The sequence below is a fragment of the Artibeus jamaicensis genome, unplaced genomic scaffold (genome assembly GCF_021234435.1).
Source record: "Artibeus jamaicensis isolate MK-2021 breed Jamaican fruit bat unplaced genomic scaffold, CSHL_Jam_final scaffold_537, whole genome shotgun sequence".
Classification (NCBI taxonomy): Eukaryota; Metazoa; Chordata; class Mammalia; order Chiroptera; family Phyllostomidae; genus Artibeus; species Artibeus jamaicensis.
The window spans coordinates 466,798-487,105 of record NW_026522047.1 but is presented as its reverse complement, the minus strand read 5'-3'; the positions used below and the strand labels follow the sequence as shown (position 1 = coordinate 487,105).

Sequence of the window (20,308 nt, the reverse complement as noted above, 5' to 3'; positions counted from 1 at the left end):
CTCCTGCCTGAGCTGCGCGGGCTCGCCATCACTGCACCTGCGCGCCCACGCCCTCCTTCCCAGCTCAGCTGGGCGCTCTGCTGTGGGCTGAGCAGGCGGGCGTGGGGGCGGGCACGTGGACGCAGGTGGGGCCGGGCGGGTGGGGCAGAGCACGTGGGCGTGGGGGCAAGCACCTGGGCGCGGGGCAAGGGGCAAGGGCGGGGCGAACAGGTGAATGAGAAAGGGGCGGGACCCAGCAGACGAGTGCCGTTCGCCACTGGCTGGGGGGGGCCCGACGCACGCCCGATGGCCGGGGGTGGGGCGTCTGGTTCGGGGCGGGGCGCACGGTCCCTAAGGGCTGGCCTGGGGCCACCGCCCCCTCCTGGCCCCGCCCCCGCGCCCGGGCTTGGCCGGCAGCGGCCTCCCGCGCTGCGCCCCGACGCCGGCGTTTGCTGCTGCTCCCGCGGCTGCTGCCCGGCCGGCCCACGCGGGTCCTGCCTGGCCATGGCCGCGGCCTCCTCCGCACCCCAGGCCGAAAGGAAGCGCTGGGGTTGGGGCCGCCTGCCAGGTGCCCGGAGGGGCAGCGCGGGCCTGGCCAAGAAGTCCCCTTTCTCGCTGGAGCTGGCGGAGGACCGCCCGGTGGCCGGCGCCTTCTATGTGCCCGCCGCGCAGCCCAACGCCGTCGACCTGGGCCCGCGGCCGCCCGTGAGCCTGGACCCGCGCGTCTCCATCTACAGCTCGCGCCGCCCGCTGCTCGCGCGCACCCACATCCAGGGTCGGGTCTACAACTTCCTGGAGCGCCCCACGGGCTGGAAGTGCTTCGTCTACCACTTCGCCGTGTGAGTGTCGCTGCCGCCAAGGCCGCGCTCGGAGGGGCTCCCACGGCGGGGCGTGGGAGGGGCTCGTGCGGAGCGCTGCGCCCCTGCCACCTGCTGGCGCCCGACCGGACCCCAGCTGCGTGCCACTCGGACCAGCCCTCAGGGAAGGAAGGGTTAAGGGGGAGACAGAGATCACGCGGAGCTGTCCCTTGAAGTTCAGGGCCGGTGGGCTCTGACCGTGAGTGGGACACCCCCTGGCTGCGTGGGAAGCTCCCTGCTGCGGGGGCAGGTGTCTGTGTGCGGGGGGAGGCAGCCGGAGAGGGGTGTCTGGTCTAGAAGCCGGCTCCACCCCCCCTGCAGGGACAGTGCAGGTGGAAACCACTCTGGGCAGGGGCGTGTGCCCAGCGGGCACGTTTTCAGCAGAGCTCCCCAGGGCGACAGGTGTCTTCGGCTCAGGAGCCCCCAAGAGGGGCGGCCCCGTGTCAGCACCCCAGACTCTGCTGGTCCAGGCAGGCCCTGGGGAGGGGCTTCCCTGCCCCAGGTGGTGGTTTCTGAGGGGCCAGCACGCGGTCAGAAGCATCCGCACCTGGCCAAACTCGGGGGGGGCCTGGGCCCAAGAAGAGGAGACTGGAGGGGCACGTGGAGGGAGGGGCAGGCCCGGGCTTCCAGCCGCCGATCGGAGGAGGCCGTGCCCTGGAGGACTCAGCGCCCTGTTGGCGCACCTGGCCCCTGCTGTTACCAGGCGGCTCTGATTCCCGGAGCGGCGCACCTGCGCGGGGCAGGGCGTTGTACTGCACGGGGACAGGGGCACGAGGAAGTGGGATGCCTGCCGCTGCTGCCGTCCCGTGGCCCTGCTGCCTGGCCAGCTGCCTCTTGGTACGATGCCAGGCTCTGTCCTGTGAGCCTTCGCTTGGTTGTGCCCATGCTGGTCTTGGGGGCCGGGCGGGGGCCGGCTGCCTCTTGACCTCCTGCTGCCACCACTCGGGCTTGGGGCCTCTGCTGGCCTGGGGCAGGTAGAGACCTTGCTGGGGGTGTCCAGAGCCCTAGTTTCTCCCACTGGGGGACCCAGGCCCACCTGCTCAGAGTGCCGTTTTGGGCAGGTGAGGCAGGGTGGGCGAGGCGGCCTCAGTCTCTCACCTTTGGGCGTCTGGGAACGTGCGCACCAGGGCGGCTGCCCTCTGCGGCCGCGGGGACAGAAAACACTGCCCCAAAGGCACCGGTGGGCCTCCATCTTGAAGCCTCTTCCCCACCCCAGCCCCGCAGCACAGGGCCCTGCGCTGTGGCCGCCGAGGTCTGTGGGAGTGGGTGCTGCTGGAGGCTGCAGCCACAGCAGATCGTCCGGGGATGTCCGTGTGCGTGGACCTCCAGGGACCCCACCGAGTCCAGCACCGCTGTGCAAACCCCCGGCCAGTGCCAGGCTTGCGGGCTCCTTCCAGGCCCTCACCTGCTGCACCCAAACTCCGTGAGAGACCGGGGGTGGGGTCTCCGCCCAGCTGCCTCTCCATCCCATGGCCTTGGTGCCGGCCCCCGGCCCAGGCAGGCAGTGTGGGCAGAGGGCTGCTGGTGCGTGCTTCAGTGCCCCGCCCCGGGGGCCACAGGGTGAGGGACACCCGACACCCGGGGCTTGGCAACGCAGGCCCGTGGGCGGGGGCGGCCCAGGCTCCGGCCGCAGCCTGCCGAGCGGAGGAAGAGGGCTCGCCGCGCCCAGAGGAAGTCTGCGTGCGCCCGTGTTTTCTTCCTGATTGTGATTGTTCGGCTCTCGGAAGTTCACTCAGCAGACTCTGCCCCTGCCCAGCCTCCGAGGACCTGAGGGCTGGGTGGCCTCCCGGGGGCAGGAAAGGGGTGCTCCTGGGGGGCACGTGTTTCCGCTCCCTGGGCCCTGTGAGGGCTGGCCTTGGGGGGCGTGCGGCCGCAGAGGTCCCGGTGGCGGGTGGCACTGGAGGTAGGCCCTGGCCAAGCAGGTGTCCCTCACCCCCCAACATCTCCACGAGGTCAGCCAGGCTCCACATGTGCTTAGGGGACCAGGGACTGGGGGTGCCCTGGGGCTGAGCCACATGACCAGGGGTGGGTGGCAGCCTCACGGCCTCAGCTTTCCAGTTGTCCTTCTAGGCATCGCCCAAGGTGGTGGCAGGGAAAGGGCTCTGTCCTTGGTGGGAGTTGAGCCACGTGCCACCCCGGGCCTGGCTCGGTTACTGGGCGGGAAGGCCGGGCCTGGCCTTGAGGCCACCTGAGTAAGAGTGGGGTCGGGGTGGGAGCCGAGGTCTGAGTGCCCTGCAGGGCTGGGCACCCTCTCCCAGGCGCAGGGCGGGAAGCGGGCCAGGATATCCTGTCCCCTCCTGCTCACTGGGGAACCCTGCTCCCTCCCGCGTGTGCCTGCCCTGCCCGCCGGGGTCGGGGGCAGACGCTGCCCACGGGCTTCCCGCCGCCTCCTGCCCTTTCCAGGCACTTTGTACCCTGATGTGGGGCAGCTCCCACCCCAGCTGGGGGCGCAGGGGGTGCTGGGAGCACCACTCACTGCTGGGCCTTGGCCGGGTGAGTCCCGTGGGGGCGATGCCGGACCAGAGTGGGAGCTGGGGTTTCCACAGCAGCTCGCCCTGGCTGCTGGGCTCCTCCCCCGCCCCCACCCTGTTCCTGGGTGACAGGTGCAGCCTCCTTCCCCAGCTGCTTCTCACCCCCTTCTCGAGATGTGGGCCTGGGTACGCCCCCTCCTCTGTGACTCAGTGTCCTCCCGGGGCCCACGGCGCCCCTTCGAGGTCAGTGTCCCTGGTGGTTAGGAGACACCGGGCAATCCCGTGTGGCCGAGAAGAGGGTCCCAGGGCCAGTGGACCGGGCCCGGCTCGCAGACCGGCTGGACGCCACCGGTCCCCGCCCTCCCGCCTCTGCCTTTCCCCAGACCCCGGCGGGTGCTTTGGCGGCACCTTCACAGGGGCGTTAATCATTGACGGCGCTGGAAGCCGGCCCTGGCCGTTTTTCGGGCGGAGCCCGCCCACCTTTCCGAAAGTGGGGGCCAGGTCTCGGGCCACGTGCCCGGCTGGGCCGCAGGCTGCGGTGGAGGTGTGGGCCCTGCAGACCCTGCAGGGCGCCGCTGGGGGAGGGGCGTGGAGAGCAAGGTGGGCATGTGGCAGCCGGTAGGGAGGATGGTCCGTCTGTCTGTCTCCACCGTCCCCTTGAGACCACCACCTATCCCTCGGACCCCGGTTCCCGGGGACACCGAGAACTCTTTTCGGGGCTCTTTCTGTGCAGCCCTCTGGACATTGGTCTCACCCTGTCCATACAGAGGCCCGTCCCTGACACTGGCCCAGCCCCAGATCGGATGCTTCGGGCCAGACCACCCTCCGTGCTTCCAGCACTGCCTCCTCGCCTGGCTTTCACTAGGGACCACCAAAGGCGCCCCTCATCTTGTGTCCTCACATTCCCTGCAGAACTTGCTGTTGGGTCCCAGGCAGAGATGATCTAGAGAAGAGACTCGAAAACCAGGAGCAGAAGGCAGGCTGGCTAGATGGACCCCCCTCCCCCACTGCTGCCGACTCCCCCAGCCCCGGAGCTCTTCTGTGCGGTTTGCAGCGGGAGCCCTGACCCAGAGGGGTGGTCGCTCCCTCTCTCCCAGAGGTGCCCCCTGCCACTGGCAGAGGGGAGCCCCAGGCGGCCCTGGGCACCGCGGGCTTTGGACACGGGATCCTGACAGATTTTATGGTTTGGTTTCCTGTTCCGTCCTCCTCCAGTTGGTCTCTGGTGAACGTCACCGCCACACTCGGGGCCGGGGCATCTCCCAACACGAGGGAAGGTAAATCCTGGGTGATTGAAGTGGCGTGGTGCGGCGTGGCCCGCCTCGGGGCCAGGGGGCGAGCCGGGAGGGGACCAGCAGCCTGTGTCTACACAATAGCACGCGACAGCGCAGGGAGAGACGCTGGCGGCATCTCAGACCGAGAGGAAGAGACGGGCCGTGGAATTCGCGGTGCTGCGCCGCTGGGCGGCCACGGGGAAGGAGGTCGAGCCAGGCCCGCTCCTGGCCCTGCACCCGGGGCTGACTTCCCAGTGGGCTGGGAACCCCTCCCCCAGGGCCCAGGGGGCAGCCTGGCCTCTGCCCCGAGTGTGATGCAGGAGCCGTCTGTGGAAGAGGGAGCACACGTGGGCGCCCCTGGGCGGAGGCGGGGATGGCACCGAGCAGGGGCTGAGCGTGGGGCAGCCCGGCCTTTCTCCCGGCTGTGCCGAGGTGCCCAGCCCCGCCGCACCACCGAGCAGGGGCCCTGCCCCCTGTGGAGGGGGCTCCGGTGTCCGGTCGCAGCTCCTGTACCGTGGCAGTGCCCGGCTTCCAGAGGCGGGTCTCTGACTGGTGTGGGACCGGGGCAGGTGCTGCCAAAGGGCAGGTGGGTGGGTAGAAGGACAGGGGGACGGACAGGTGGACAGGTGAGTGGATGGACAGAAAGTCTGGCAGATAGATAGACGGATGGACGGACAACTGTACAGAGCACTGCCCAGCGCCACACTGTTCCCAGCACCCACCGAGCACCCTGTCCAGCTGTCTGCTGAGGGTCTGTCAGCGGTTGGTGGCTCTGGCCAGCCTGCCACCTCTGTGGTTGGGGTAGACCACTGGCCTGTGGTCCATCCTGGTGACAGAGTCTGTGTGTCCTGTTTGACCGAAGCCAGAGGTGTAGGAGGTGGCTCAGTGTCTCAGTTCAGACCGTCCAGAGAGCGGGGGAAGCCTCGTGGGGCCCGGGTTCCACACGGGGGTGTGGGCGGGTCAGTGTGCTGTCCCTGAGGCCACCGTGTGGTGGTGCACAAGGTAGACGGGCCTCTGGACCCAAGCGGGGGTGGCCAGAGGGCTCAGCGTCGGGGCCTCGGTCTCTTGTGGCCTATGGCTCTCTGCCTCCCTGCAACTGGCCTTGCTCTGGGCTTTGCTCCTGCCCGGGTGGGGGCTCCCGGCCAAGGCCTCAGCCTCCAGAATGTGCTGACCGGTGGGCAGCTCTGATCGGGCGCCAGCTGTCACGGCCCCACAAGCCCTGTCTGTGATGGGGTGGGGGGGCAGTGCCTGTGTACGTGGTGGTCCTGCGAGCGGTTCCCACTCTCCTCCTGTGCGTCTGGGGGCGGGGGGCGGGGTGGGGAGAGACTTGCTTCCCTCTTGTGGGGCTTGTGACCCGGTGGGTGGCTCCTCCTGGTGACCCCACCTGATCATCGAATGGCTCGGGGAGGCCGGAGGGGCGGAGGGGAGGGTGGATGTTGCTGGAGCAACCACAGAGGCCGGCAGTGGGGTGGACAGCTGGACGGGCACATAAACGATGGACAGAGGGACAGGTGGTCATTTGTAGGCGCGGGAAGGAGACCCACCCTGGCTGGCGGGGCTCTGCAGGGGCGGAGAGGCCTGGCCACCAGTCCAGGTTTCTTCCGAGACTAGAAACAGCCATGGAGGGTCTCGGGGCCTTCCAGAGACCTGAGGAGCAGGGTGGGTCCCAGGGGGCCCTGGTGTGTGTACCATCAGTAGGGAATCCCAATTCCCTGTCTGTGTGCCCTCAGGTGGCCAGCTGACCTCTCTGTGTCCCTGGAGAGGCCGTCTGTACCTCACTGCACAGAGACAGAACAGCAGACAGGGGCGCGAGGAACCCTGAAAAGCCCCGCAGCCTGGGAGGCGGGGCGGCCTTCTGCCCCGGGTCTGTCCCCTGAGTCAGAGGCTGGTCTGCACAAGGCCCCGTGTGACTCAGAGGAGGAGGACAGACCCCCCCGGGCAGCACCTCGGGCAGTGCTGGAATGTCCTGGCTGCCCTTGGCACTGGGGGATGGGCAGGGCTGGGGGCTGTGTGGCCCGGCTGGCCTGTCCCCTGGGCAGGCCCCACCCCCTGCGCTCTTATCAAGGCCTCCCTGCCAAGCTCCTGCCGCCTCAAAGTCACGCTGCCCCAGGGGCGTCCACGGGCCTTTCTGCCGCTTCCGGGCAGGCCTGGGTGGCAGTTGGTCACTTGGGCACTCTCGCTCTGGGAGCTCCAAGATGGGGAGAGTGGAATCCGTGTCTGTGTTTGGGGGACCGGTGGCTCCCCGCTTCCTGAGACCCCGATTCCGTCGGCCTCTCCTGTCTGCACGGCCCGGGGCGCGCTCGGCTGCGTCAGGTCCGGTCGACCTGCCACGTGTCCCGAAGCCCCCACTGTCCCGACTTGGTCCGTCTCGGGTGCTCCATTTCCGATGGGGCCCCCAGTCCTGGGCCACTTGGAATAAACCCAGCTCGCTGTTCAGCAAGGGCCCCCCACCGCGGGCCCCCCTCCCTGGGTTGGTGTGAGGAGCAACTCCTGGGAGGGGAAGCTGGCGTTCTCCGCAGCCGCCCCTGGGTGCGGGTTCTGGGTGGTCGTTTCTCAACTTTGGCTTGGTCTGAATTTTCTGCCTTAAAAACATTGTTTGAAAATGATAGAGGGTGGTTTTTGTTCAATAAGTGATGAGATGACCCCAAGGCCATGTCCCCACTGTCCCCTGCTCCCCAGGTGATTTCCAGCTATTCCCCGGGGGGAACTGCCCGAGGGGGCCTAATGCAGCGTGGGGACCAGGAGGGGAGCTTGTCCCTGGACTGGGTCCTGGGTGGCCTGGGTCCTATCCTTGGGGAGACCGGGCCGTGCGGCGCAGTCAGGCCACAGAGCAGGGAACCCCAGCCTCTCTCGGGGGTCAGGCCGCTCCAGCCCACAGCAAGGTCCTGCTCACCGAGGTCTGGGGTCCCTGTAGGTGGGAGGGCAGTCGGGCTGATGTGGACCAGGTGGGGGTCCGCCCAGAGGTGGAGAGCCAGCTCGGTGGGCCGGGGGCGGGAGGGAGAAGATTCTCGTGGAACTGTGGGCTACATTCCGAGGCCTCGGCCCTGAGGGAGGAGGTGTGTTCCCGGGAGCCCCTGACGCCGGGCTTGCAGCCGGGGCTGTGGCCCTCACCTGCGTGGCCGGCACCTGTCGGGGCAGCCGGGCAGTGGTGGCCAGCCCCCCAGCACACGGAGACTCACGTGCCCTCCAGGGCCCGGACAGCTCGCTGGAGGTGGGGGGCAGGCAGACACTCGCCCCGCCTGCCAGGGCTGGCGTCAGGCCCCGTCACGGGACGTCGGGGCTCCCTGACTTGCTCTGTGCAGCCCCCACCCTGTGCCGGCCCCTCCCTCCGGCCCTGCACTCACGGTGGGAGCTGGAGAACCCGTGTCCCCGGGGCAGTGGCCGGGAGCCTGCCGGGAGCTGGGGCAGCTGCTCGGGGCAGCTCTGCCTGCAGACCCCCTCCCAGACCCAGCGAGGGCCTCTGCTTCTGGCCTGACGTCCCCACGGTGGCCAGGCCCGAGCCAGGGATGCTGTCCGGGCACGTCCGAGGCCCAGCCTGCCGGGGTGGGAGGGACCGGTGGGCACCCTGCCCTGCCCATCTCCTCGGGGCTCCTCCGGGAGCTGCCTGGCCAGAGGGCAGACCCCACAGGGCAAGGCTGGCATGCACCTTGGGCAGGCTCCCTGTGTGGGTGGGGACAGCGTGCCCTGAGCCCGCACAGCCCCCGGGGAGGTCGGCCGGGCCGCTCACCGCGGTACCTCCTGGAGGCGGGCAGGTCGTGGCCAGCCTGGCAGGCTGTGGCGGGAGCTGAGCCTCACCGGGCGGTTCTGGATTTGGAAGCTTCCTGGTGGCACCCGCCTGGCTTCTAACTCGACCTGCCCTTCCTCAGGCAGCTGCAGGAGCGGGTGGGGGGCACTCCCTCCTGTCCTGGCCAGCAGCCCCTGTCCCCGTGTCACCCCCGGGGGGGTTTGGGAAAGTGCCACCTCTTCCTGAGGCCTCTCTGCCCAGGACGTATGGCTGAGTGATGGAGTGACCCCACGGCCATGCCCCCACCCTGGGGTGATTTCTAGCCACTCCCTGGCTGGACTGCCCGAGGGGGTTGAACGCGTTTGGGGACCAGGATGGGGGCTCGTCCCCAGACTGGGTCCTGGATGGGTCTGGGTCCTGTCCTTGGCGGGGAGACTGGGGGCAGGGCCGCTGCTGCACAAGGAGGCTGAACGTGACCTTCCTTGTTCAGACTCGGACACGCTCGGGCCTCCCGGCCCCATCCCGCAGCGGGGGCAACAGGCCTAGACCAGTGAAAGGGTCTTTAAGGGGGCAGGTGACGCCTGGCCGAGTGCCAGCCTGCACACTCCTGAGTCTCAGGCCCCGCCCCCAGGCCCAGGAGGTCCCTGCCGTGCCGGCCCCAGGGCAGGAGTTGGGTTCACAGAGCAGGAATGGGGAGGAGCTGAGGTGCTGGGTATGGTCCCTCCTGGTCGTGGGGCTGCTGTCCTCAGAGGGGTGAGGGACTGACGTGCTGCTGGCCTTGGGGGCTGCAGCTCCCTCCGCTGTCCTGGAAGAGAGTTGGGGCAGCACCCCCAGTGTCCGCCAGGCCTCAGGGGTACCCGCCCCTGGTGTCCACCCGTCCCTGGGAAACGCACCTGTGCCGGCCCCCGCCAGCAGCCGCTGACGACCCCCCTGCAGGAGGCCAGGACACCCTTTGCAGAGTTGGCTGCTGGCAGCGCCCCTGCCTAGGGAAGCTGGCTGGTGGTGTCCAGGGGACACCGGCCTCCTGGTGGCTTAGCCCCTCGATGCCTCGGCCATCCTCCCCAGATGTGGGGGCTGCGAGGTGTTCGGTGTAGAGCGCAGGGTGCCCTTCTGCAGGCATCCTGTGCCTTGAGGGGTGGGCAGCTCCCCTGTCCTCGGCGCCCACTGCGTGTCCCCCGGGGGCCGAGTGCGTGGCTCCAGACCCCCGCCTGGGGAGCGCGTGTCAGAGAGTGGAGGGGGGCCAGGTGCCCCGGGAACACCTGCGGGTGGCCCTCCAGCCGCCTCAGGGACTGCCGTCAGGGGAGGCCGCAGGCAGCCGAGCAGCTGGCCTGTCCCCAGGCCCCCGTGGTCGCTGGTAGGTCACGAGCCTTCCCTGGGAGCAGCCGCGGGGCTGAAAGAGGAAGTGAGGCCCCTGGGGAGCTCCGGGCCCCCCGGGGACAGCTGTGACATCCCAGTACTGTGTCCAGCTCTGGGCTTAGGCCCCTGGGACGTGCTCAGAGTGGCTGTGGTCCTGGGCCGATGACAGTGGGGTCTGTGCCGAGGCCCACGAGGGACCCCAGCCCTCTCTGCTCCTGCTCTGGGCCCACAGTCCTCCGTGGACGTGGGCCGGCCTGGCTGAGCCTGGCCTCTCAGGCAGGCCAGCCACCCACCTGGGGGGACTGGCCCACACCCAGGAGGGCCCAGCGGCACGGGAGTCCCTGTGGCCCTGCCCCGCGACCCTGTTCTCTCGCCCTGGCTCTTTGCACTCACATCGGCCCCATCTCCTCTGGTCACCTGTGCCTTTGGCCGCCAGTCTGCGGGTCAAGGCCACTTCCCAGGGAGCCTGCTGAGCCCCAGTGCTCTGGTTGGCGGGTCTGAGGGTCCAAGGGTCCCCGGCCACCAGCTCAGGGCAGGCAGAGGTGGGGGGCCAGGCCTCTGGTCCCTGTGAGCACCCTCCCAGCACCTGCAGGCCCCTCAGGGGTGCGGGAGCCCGAGGGGGACTCCCAGAAAGTGTAGGGTGAGTGGGGCACCCCAGCGGGGCAGGAAGTGACCTGCGGGGAGGGGGCCTTGCTGGGCGGGGCAGGGGGCCTCTGCAGGGGCAGTGGGTTTCCCCCTGTGGCACCTTGGTGTCCAGCGGGAGGCAGGGTCTGGAGGAGGTCAGGACAGGCTGTGACTATTCCGTTCCCCCTCCCCCGACTCAGCACGGGTGGGGTGGGGGTTGGGCTGTTCCCCTGGCCTGACAAGGCTCTTACAGGGGCCGGGATGTGTCCTGGAGGGTCCCCGACGAGCCACAGGAGGCAGACAAGTGTCGGGAAGTGGCCGTCAGACATGGAGCGTAGCACTGGGCCCTGCAGATGGCACAGGGGGGGCAGTGGGGCGACAGCGGACCTCAGCGCTGCCGGGCAGAGCAGGGGCCCCCACCCGCTGCTCTGAGTGAGTCTGTGCCAACAGCCCCTCCTCTGGCAGGCCGTCCGCCGGCAGGGGCAGCACGTGTCCCGTGTCTCCACAGCCACCGCCAGCGCCGTGTCCCAGTTCCGGCTGTTTACCAGAAGCCCCGGGGACAGGTCTCCGCGTGGATGCGGCCCCACTCCCAGGGGAGGGCCCTGGAGGGGCCGCTGTGGCGTCCAGGGTGTAGCTTGGCTTCCGACCTGCACCCTCCCCCGAGGCGGCCCTTGGTCGGCAACCCCTCGGGGTGTGGCTACACCGGGATGACTTGCCTGCTATCCCCCAGGACTGGTGACGCCACACCCATGTGACCTTTTAGGGTCTCGGGTTGGGTGGGTGCCTGAGCACCCTTCGCCCGGCCCGGGGCACGCAGGGTTTCTGGTTTTCCTCCGGAAGTTGCGTCGTTCTTGACTTCCTAGGTGGACACGGGGTTTTCGTACGTCCCTTCTGTTTGCCAGAAGGGCTGTCCCTGCCGCCCCCTCGGTGCCCCTGCCGCAGGCGTCCAGGGCGGGGGGCTGGGATTCTGGAGCGTCTGCTATCAATGAGCCTCGCGTCCCGCCTGGTACCTGCCGGACGCCAGGGGCCGGTCCTTGAAATGTCTGCAGGCCCAGCAGGGGCCACAGCCCCGTCTCGCTTCACAGGACGTGGGTCTGGGTTCTCTGCGTGTGCTGGACCCCCGAGGAAATGCCCCAGAGGCCGGCCTGTGCACCCTGGAGTGAGGCGCCTGGTCACAGAGAGGAGGCCGGGGCAGGGCACAGGGTCCCCCCTCGTCCCCGACGGGGCCCAGCAGAGTGGCTGGGAGGGGAGGGTGTCATGCCGAGTCTGGGGCCCCGTGGTGTGAGCGTGGCGAGGGGCGGCTGGTGCTGGTTGGGGACGGGGGGCTCCTGCCTCCCCTGTGAAACTGGCTGGGCCCCTGCCCCTCACCAGCCCGTTGTTGGTCTGGGGGTGCGGGGGGGGGGGCGCGTGTACCTGCCCTGCCACTCCCAGCTCGTCTGAGGAGTGACTGGGATTGCACTGTGAGCACAGCACGTCCAGACTGTCCCCAGGGCACTGGGAGGACATCCTGACCTTCCTGGGGCCTCCACGGTGTGGGGGGCTCGTAGACGTGGGCCAACACTCAACCCCAGGACCCCCCACCCACAGGGGCAACCAGGAGGACAGGAGGAGAAGGGTTCTGGGTGAGGGGGTGGCCGGGGTGGGGCGGTTTGGGGAAGGGCTTCCTGGCCCCCCACCCCATCCCACCCCCATGGCTTGGTGCCTGGGGAGCACCTTCTAGGCAGAGTGAGGCCCAGAGTCCCCACCCCTTGGTTCCCGGGGGCTCCCGCCCACAGACTTGACTCACTGTGGTCAAACCTCCAGAAGGTTCTGCCTGCAGCTGAGGACGGGCTGGCAGGGGGCGAGGGGAGCAGGGGACTCGCTGGGGCTGTGGCCAGGGCGGGTCCCTGCATGTCCTTCCTCTTACCGCAGTGACCCGGCAACCTGGGCGGGAAGTGCTCAGGGGGCTTTGGTTCGCTTGGGAGCCTGGTGGGCACCCAACCACCCCCGCCCCCTGCCATCAAGAGCTCTCCCTGTGACCCTGCCCGTCAGAGGCACCCCACCTGACAGCCCGGCAAACTGGGCTCCGGCGCCCGGGCCCCACGGGGGTGGGCATGTGGCAGGTGCCGCCGGGCCTCTGACCTCCATGTCCCCGGCAGGGACTCAGGCTGTGCCACCGGGAGGACAGGTGGCTTGGCCAGGCCGAGTCCTCTGAAACGTTTATGCCTCCACACGTCGGCAATGCGGCCCCTTCACCACCCAGGCTCCCCACGCCCAGGAGGGAGCAGAGAGGGAGGGAGCCGCGCCGGGCGGCTGCCCTGTGTTCACGGGGGCTTCCGGCAGCCGGTGGGTCCCGGTTAGATGCTGGAAGGACCGATCTACTCCCCCCAGGCCCCTGGATGCTCTGCCGGCAGTTGGTGGGGACTCGCTCGGGGGACCCTCTCCACGTGCCTGCAGTAGCCTCATTCACAGGCGGGAAACCGAGGCACAGGGCGCCCAGGTAGGGAGGGGCGGACTCGGACCGCCCGTGTGCGGGTCTGTTGGGGTCTGCTCTGCTCACGCGTGCTTTGCTCTTGTCAGACACAACACACAACATACAACCTGCCGTGTGACCGTCAGCGTGTTGGGGACGCTCAGCTCGGTGTGCCGCCCGCACCCTTCCCGAGGACCTGCGTCTCCTGGGCAGGGCGCCCACGCCCTCGGACCTCACAGCGTGGGGACCCTAACGCGGGTTCCTTTCACCTCCTGACGCTCCGGGCTCCTTCCGGGCGGCAGCAGGTGGCCGACCTCGTTGCCTTTGAGCAGATACCGTCCAGCCGGCCCTGTCCCGAGGGTCCACTCACGTGTCGTGGGTCCTCGGCTGCCGCCACCCTCGGGCTCTCGTGAGCTGTGCCGCTCTGAACACGTGGCAGGGCTTTTGTTCGAACACCCGCTTTTCGTCCTTTGGTGTCCGCACCCAGGAGCGACTGTGGGCCGGGTGGCTGCCAGTCAGGGCGGCCCGGGCCCTCCCCGAGGCAGGGCCCTCACCCGCGGGCCGTCCCCAGCCGGTCCGGCTTTGAATCGAGTCTGTCTCCGTCCTGCCTGCCCCACCTCGGGCCCTGGATGAAGCCCTTCCGCCGCCCCTCCCTGCCCACCTTTACGCTGTCACAGGGCACCCGGGCCCTCCCAGGGCCAAGCCCCTCCCTCCACCTGGAGCGCCCCCCACTCTGTTGGAAATGGCAGCAGGGTCTCAGGCCACCCTCTGGTCCCCCACGGCCGCAGGCAGGGGCAGGCTGTGCTGCAGACGAGGGCCCTGGGGAGGGGGGACCTGCCCCCGCCCCTCCCCCCACATGGGGGCGCTGCCCACGTGATCTCGTGAGCACGGCGCCGGCGTGGACGCCTCACAGAGACGCTGAGCAGAGGCCACAGACCGACACACGCATCAGCGGCGAGGGGGGCAGGACGGGCGGCGAACACACACACCCACAGGCCCACCTGCGTGACCACACGCGTGATGGAATCCAGGCCCCGTGGGCACCCCGCTGGCCGTGTGTCGGGGGTGGACAGGGCTCCCGCACCTGATGGCCTCGGTGGCGGTCAGATGTGGAGGAGGGTGGCCCTTCCCCTATGTGACCGGTCGATTACAAGCCAAGGGTCGCTGCGCAGGGACACGGCCCCGCAGACACCTGACCCCACCCACAGGGTCAGCGTTGAGATCCCCGGGACGGGGCGCCCCTCAGCTGTGTTCTTGGCAAAGACACAGGCCTGAGTCTATCGCAAAGGAGCAGCGGCTAAGGCCACGCTGAAGGTCACTCAGGAAGTATCCAGCCAGGTGCTCCAGAAATGCCAAGGTCGGCCCTCGCTGGTGCGGCTCAGTGGGGTAGAGCATCTCCCCGGAACCGAAGGGTCGTGCGGGTTCGGTCCCCGGTCCCGGTGGTTATGGGGGGGCAACTAGTGGATGTTTCTCTCCCCCCTCCCCATCTCTAAAGCAATGAAAAAAAATTGTCAAGGTCCACGAATATAAAGAAAGTCTAAGGAATATAGCTCAGGCCAAAGGGACTGAGGACGGGCAGGACGGCGCGGAGCGGGCTCGCTCCCTCTAGGAAGGGTGTGCTGCTGGGTCCGGGCTGTGTGCTGGGGGTCCGGGGACCATGCCCTATCGGTGTGAAGAGTCCCCACTTTGACAGCTGCCCTGTGCTCACGGAGAGAAGGTCCTCGTCCCCGGGGAACACGCCTGGGCGTACTTGGCAGGAATCTGGCACGCTGTCCCCATGCGGCTGTGGGGGCCTGGGCAGGGGTGGGGTTCGGGGGGGAGACAGCACAGGGAGAGGGCTGAGCGGGGCGTTGGTGGCCGGTGGGAGTTCCCAGGGTGGATCCTCTAGCTGTTCAGCTCGGTGGTGGCCGCACGTCTGAGACTCAACACGAGGAAGGAGCGACCAGGGCCACTTTCACTTCCTGCTGGGCGTGGGTGTGGGCGGCACAGCCCTGGGGGGCAGGGCAAGCTGGGCTGAAGGAGGGCGGCTGTGTCCGAGCTGCCGACAGGGTGCGGGGGGGCCCGTGGCTCTTCAGTGCCTGCTCAGGGCCCAACTCTGGCCAGCACCGGCACCTGGGAGATTCACTGTCCCCACCGTAAGATTCCAATGGGGGGCGCTCTGTCCCCAGGCACACTCCCTCCCCTACCCCCAGCCTCTGGCCCCTACGTCCTGCTTTCTGTCTGGCTTCTTCGTCACTCTGCATGGTGTCCCCGAGCTCAGCCCTGTTGGGGCAGCGGGCGTCAGGATGGCCTCCCTTGCTAAGGCCGAGTCACCGAGGCCTGCCCTTCTGGGTTACCTTACAGTGCGGCTGCCCCAGTCCCGGTCAGCTGCGCATCGCGCTGACAGGTGGCAGCCTCGCTGGCCGGCGTGAGGTGGTCTCACTGTGGGGCCCATCGCTTTTCCCGAGGGGTTAGGGGGGACCCGGAACATTCCTGACCCTGCCACCGTAAGTTTTCTTACAGGAGTGTTTTTTTTTTTTACTATTTAAAAAAAAATTTATTTGATTTTATTGATTATGCCACTACAGTTGTTCTATTCCCCCTTCATTCCCCTCCACCCTGCACACCTCTCCCCCACCATTCCCCCCCTTTAAGTTTATGACCATGTGTCTCGAGTTCTTTAGATTCTATATTTCCCATACTATTCTTGTCTATTTTCTACCTACCGTCTATGCTACTTATTCTCTATACCTTCTCCCCCCTTCTCCTTCTCCCACTCCCCTGTTGCTAACCCTCCATTGTGACCTCCATTTCTATGGTTCACTCCTGATCTAGCTGTCCTCTTAGTTTTTGTTTTCGGTGTGGTTGTTAATAACTGTGAGTTTGCTGTCCTTTCACCGTTCATGTTTTTTTAACTTCTTTTTCTTAGATAAGTCCCTTTAACATTTCATATAATAAGGGCTTGGTGATGATGAACTCCTTGAATTTGATCTTATCTGAGAAGCACTTTTTCTGCCCTTCCATTCTAAATGAAAGTTTTGCTGGATAGAGCAATCTTGGTTGTAGGTCTTTGGATTTCATGACTTGGAATACCTCTTTCCAGCCCCTTCTTGACTGTAAGGTCTCTTTTGTGAAATCAGCTGACAGTCTGATGGGAACTCCTTTGTAGGTGACTGTTCCCTTATCTCTTGCTGCTTCTAGGATTCTCTCCTTCATTTTAATCTCAGCTAATGTAATTATGATGTGCCTTGGTGTGTTCCTTCTTGGGTCCAACTTCTTTGGGACTCTCTGAGCTTCCTGGATTTCCTGGAAGTCTATTTCCTTTGCCAGATTGGGGAAATTCTCCTTTATTATTTGTTCAAATAAGTTTTCCGCTGTGGCTGTGCCTTTTCCCCTTCTGGTACCCCTATAATTCGGATGTTGGAGTGTTTAAAGATGTCCTAGAGGTTCCTAAGCCTCTCCTCATTTTTTTGAATTCTTGTTTCTTCATCCTTTTCTGTTTGGTCATTTTTTTCTTCCTTCTGGTCCACTCCCTTGATTTGAGTCCCAGTTTCCTTCCCATCACTATTGGTTTCTTGTGCATTTCCCTTCATTTCAATTAGTTTAGCCTTCATATGTTCCTCTAATTTGTGACTAAAATCAACCAGTTCTGTGAGCATCCTGATCACCAGTGTTTTGAATTGTGCATTTGAAAGTTTGGCTATTTCTTGGTTGCTTAGAGTTATGGGCTCTGGGGCTTTGAGATCTTCTTGAGCCATTTTTGGTCTGTTTGCGCCCGTTAGTTATGAGGAGCGGAGCCTTGGGTGTTCAGCAGGGCGGGGCCACCAAGGTCGCTGGGTTCTGACGCTGTATGTGGGGGTGGGGTCAGAGAGGGGCAATAGCAGTCTCCTCTGCTGCTTCCTGCCACTGGGGCCTGCTCAGTTTGTCTCACTGCTCACTCCCTCACTGGTCTATGGGCGCGCGAATGTGTGACCATGGTCAGCCTGCCACCCTGCGCCCTCGCTGGGTCCGCCCGTCATTCACTGGGTCGGCCCTTTGCAACTCCACACCTGGACTCTGCGCGCCTGAGTCCGTCTGACCGAGTTTTCCTGTGCAACCCCGCTCCACTAGCTGCTGGCTTCGCCCCTCTTACTGGTCAGGCTGAGGAATTTGTTATCAGACTTTCAAAAAGTTCAATTTTCTGTGTTCTGGCTGTGTTTTCTGTTGCTAAAATTTTGTTATCTCTCAACTTGGTTGTGTGAGAAGGCACAGCGTCTCCACCTGTGCCTCCACCTTGGCGGAAGTCCATCCTACAGGAGTGTTTATTCTGGTCCTTCGCGGATGCCTTCGGCGCTGTCCAGCCGTGACTGACCCATACGATTGTCAGATGCGTGGGGGGGACAAGGCGACGGTTCGATGTACACGGCGGAAGGGTTTCCCCCATCGAGTTAATCTGTGCACCGGCACCTTGCACACTTGCCATGCGTGCAGCGAGGAGGCTTCCCGGTGACTCGGCAGCTTCGGTCGTGAGCGACGCCACCAGCCCAGTGACCGGGGCTCAGTGGGTCCCTCCGCCTTATCCCCTCTGAACGTCTGGAGCCTTCCACCCGCTGCTCGCCATCCTCGCCACCCCCCCCCAGACCTGGCCACCACCTGTCCCCTCCGTGTCTGTGGGAGCCGCTAGTTTTTCAGACTCCTCTAGTGAGTGAGACCATGCGTGGTATTTGTCTCTCTGACTCACCCCAGCACAATGCCCCCCAGGCCGGACCAGGCCTCATAAATAAGGGGATTTCCTCCTTTCTGTGGCTGAGTCCTGCTGCGTCTTTACATTGTACACACACACCCACCTGCCCCCACGGACACCCAGGTGGTTGCATTGTTTCTGTGCCTCCGTGTTGTGAACGGTGGCCATGGGGGTGCCGGTGACTCTTTGGGGTGATGCCTTTGTCACCTGCCACAGATGCCCCGGAGTGGCATGGTGGTTCTATTCGAATGGTTCGGGGACTCCCCACCCTGTTCCCCACGGTGGCCGCCCCAGACTCGCACCCACCAGCCCCTCGTGAGCTTGCTAGCTCCCGTCCTTCGCCGGAGAGCCATTCTGCCGGACGTGACGCCTGTTCCCGCCTGGCCCTCGGCCGGGCCCCCCGCCGTGCTGCCAGCCCCCCTCGCTGGGCAGCCCCTTTCCAGTGTGACGTAGGTCCGCGCTCTTGGTTTGGCCTCTGCAGCCTTTGTCTTTGATGTCACATCCAAAACCAACCTGCCAAGACCAGGGTCGGGGGCTTACCGCCGTGTTTCTCCCGGGAGTTTCGTGGCTTCGGGTCTACCTCAGTCGTCAGCGTGTCCCGAGCCTGTTTCGAGAGTGGGTCGAGACAGTGACCGCGCTCTGACCTTGTGCGCACACCGGTCCCGCGTCCCCGGCGCCGTTTCGCGAAGACCCACGGACCATGTGCACCTGCGTGCGGGTCCATCCCTGGACCCTGGCTTCTGGTCCGTGGTCTGTGTGTCTGTCTGGGTGCCAGCGCCATGTGGCTTCGATCGCTGTGGCTCCGTGATGTCGTCCAAACCGGGGAGCGCACTCCTCCGGCCCTGCTGCCCGTGGGCCCGCGCTCGCCTGGGCTGGTCAGCATCTTCTGTGGCTCCAGCAAATCTCGGGGCTGAAAAAAGGAAACGCTGTTGAAGTTTGGGCAGAGTGTCACGTTGACTCTGTCGGTGGCTTTGGGTGGGACGTGCCTTGCAACAGCGTCCGGGCCTCCAGTACATTCCCGGTCACGCGTCGTGTCTTGAATTTCGCGATGGTTTTCAGCATGTACATTGTTACCCCCTGGTCAGACTTTTGTTAGGGGATTATTTTCCTAATTTCTCCTTCTGACAGCTTGTTGTTGGTGTACAGCTGCCGCATTCAACCCTCCTCGTCCCCGGGCACAGGCAGACGGGTCACTCACCTTGTGCAGCGCCCGGGAAACGCACAGGCCTTTTCCAGCCGGACAAAACAAACGAGGTCGCTTTGAGTCCCCCACACTGGACGGCGGCTGGCTGTGGCCGTTCTTCGAAGCTGAGACCCTGAGGGGGCGGAGGTCAGCGCCCCTGACCCAGTGGCCAGGAGTTGCGTGTTTTAAAACTTCCCGTGGCACATCAGCGGAAAAACACTGGTTTATAGAAGTACAACTGAGTTTTGTTTTGTTTTGTTAATATGATTTTGCATCCTGCGTCTTCGTTGGGTTCATTTATTAATCACAACAGCTTGGTGGAGTCCTCAGGCCTTTCTATGAACCAGACCGACTGCGATGGGAACACTTGGATTTCTTCCTTTTCTAGTTTTCAAAATATATTTTATTGATTATGCCATTACAGTTGTTCTATTTCCCCCTTCATTCCCCTCCACCCTGCACACCCCTCCCCCACCATCCCCCCTTTAGTTCATGTCCACATGTCACAAGTTCTTTATTTCCCATGCTATTCTTGCCACCCCCCATCTATTTTCTATCTACTGTCTATGCTACTTATTTTCTGTACCTTCTCCCCGCTTCTCCTCCTCCCACTCCCCTGTTGCTAACCCTGCTTGAGATCTTCATTTCTATGTTTCCACTCCTGATCTAGCTGTCCTCTTCGAGTTTGCTTTTGTTTTTGGTGTGGTTGTTAATAACTGTGAGTTTGTTGTCCTTTCACTGTTCATGTTTTTTTAACTTCTTTTTCTTAGATAAGTCCCTTTAACATTTCATATAATAAGGGCTTGGTGATGATGAACTCCTTTAACTTGACCTTATCTGAGAAGCACTTTTTCTGCCCTTCCATTCTTTTTTTTTTTTCAATTTTATTTAGTTATTTTTAAGTAAGTTTTTTGTTCCTTTATTCTCCCCCTTTCTTAACTTCCCTTCCTTCTCCCCTCTGGTCCTGTCCCCTTGTTTTTCGTGTCTTTCCTTCCATTCTAAATGAAAGTTTTGCTGGATAGAGCAATCTTGGTTGTAGGTCTTTGGATTTCATGACTTGGAATATTTCTTTCCAGTCCCTTCTTGCCTGTAGGGTCTCTTTTGAGAAATCAGCTGACAGTCTGATGGGGACTCCTTTGTAGGTGACTGTCCCCTTAGCTCTTGCTGCTTCCAGGATTCTCACCTTCATCTTAATCTTGGCTAATGTAATGATGATGTGCCTTGGTGTGTTCCTTCTAGGAATTTCTTCCTTTTCTGTTTGGATGCCTTTTGTGCGTTTTCCCCGCCTGGCCACTCTGGCAGGACTGCCCGCTCCGTGTTGGGTGGAAACGGTGGGCGTGGGCGTGGGCGTCCCGGTCCCGGTCCCGACCTCGGAGAAGAGCCTCACACCCCTCACCGCTGAGCGTGACGGCAGCTGGGGGCCTCGCGCAGCTTGGAGTGTGTCCGTCTGCACGCAGCTCGCTGGGCGTCTCTGCCACGGAAGGGTTGGCGTCTTCAGAGTCTTCCTGTGCACCCGTCGAGATCACCCCGGTTCCCGCTCTCTGGTTTCTTAACGTGCCGAATCCCGTGCCTTCCTTTACCGGTGTCTCACCGCCCCCACCCCCCAGGAGGGAGCCCCGCTTGCTCCCAGCGTGTGACCCTTCCGTGTGCTTCTGTGTGGGGAGGTCGCGGCGTGGACGCTGCTCAGGG

At 64.7% G+C, this 20,308-nt stretch overlaps 1 protein-coding gene across 2 annotated transcripts in view; it reads left to right on the top strand.

Moving 5' to 3' along the window:
- The first annotated feature begins 381 nt into the window (after positions 1-381).
- KCNQ1 (potassium voltage-gated channel subfamily Q member 1) overlaps positions 382-20,308 on the top strand; it is a 237,163-nt gene continuing 217,236 nt past the window's right edge. Inside the window, exon 1 of one of the 2 annotated variants that reach the window (XM_053658159.1) lies at positions 382-818. In XM_053658159.1, coding sequence (XP_053514134.1) covers positions 484-818 — 335 coding nt within the window. In that variant the 5' untranslated portion in view covers positions 382-483. The remainder of the gene's footprint in view (positions 819-20,308) is intronic. The other variant, XM_037156325.2, reaches the window with a different exon arrangement.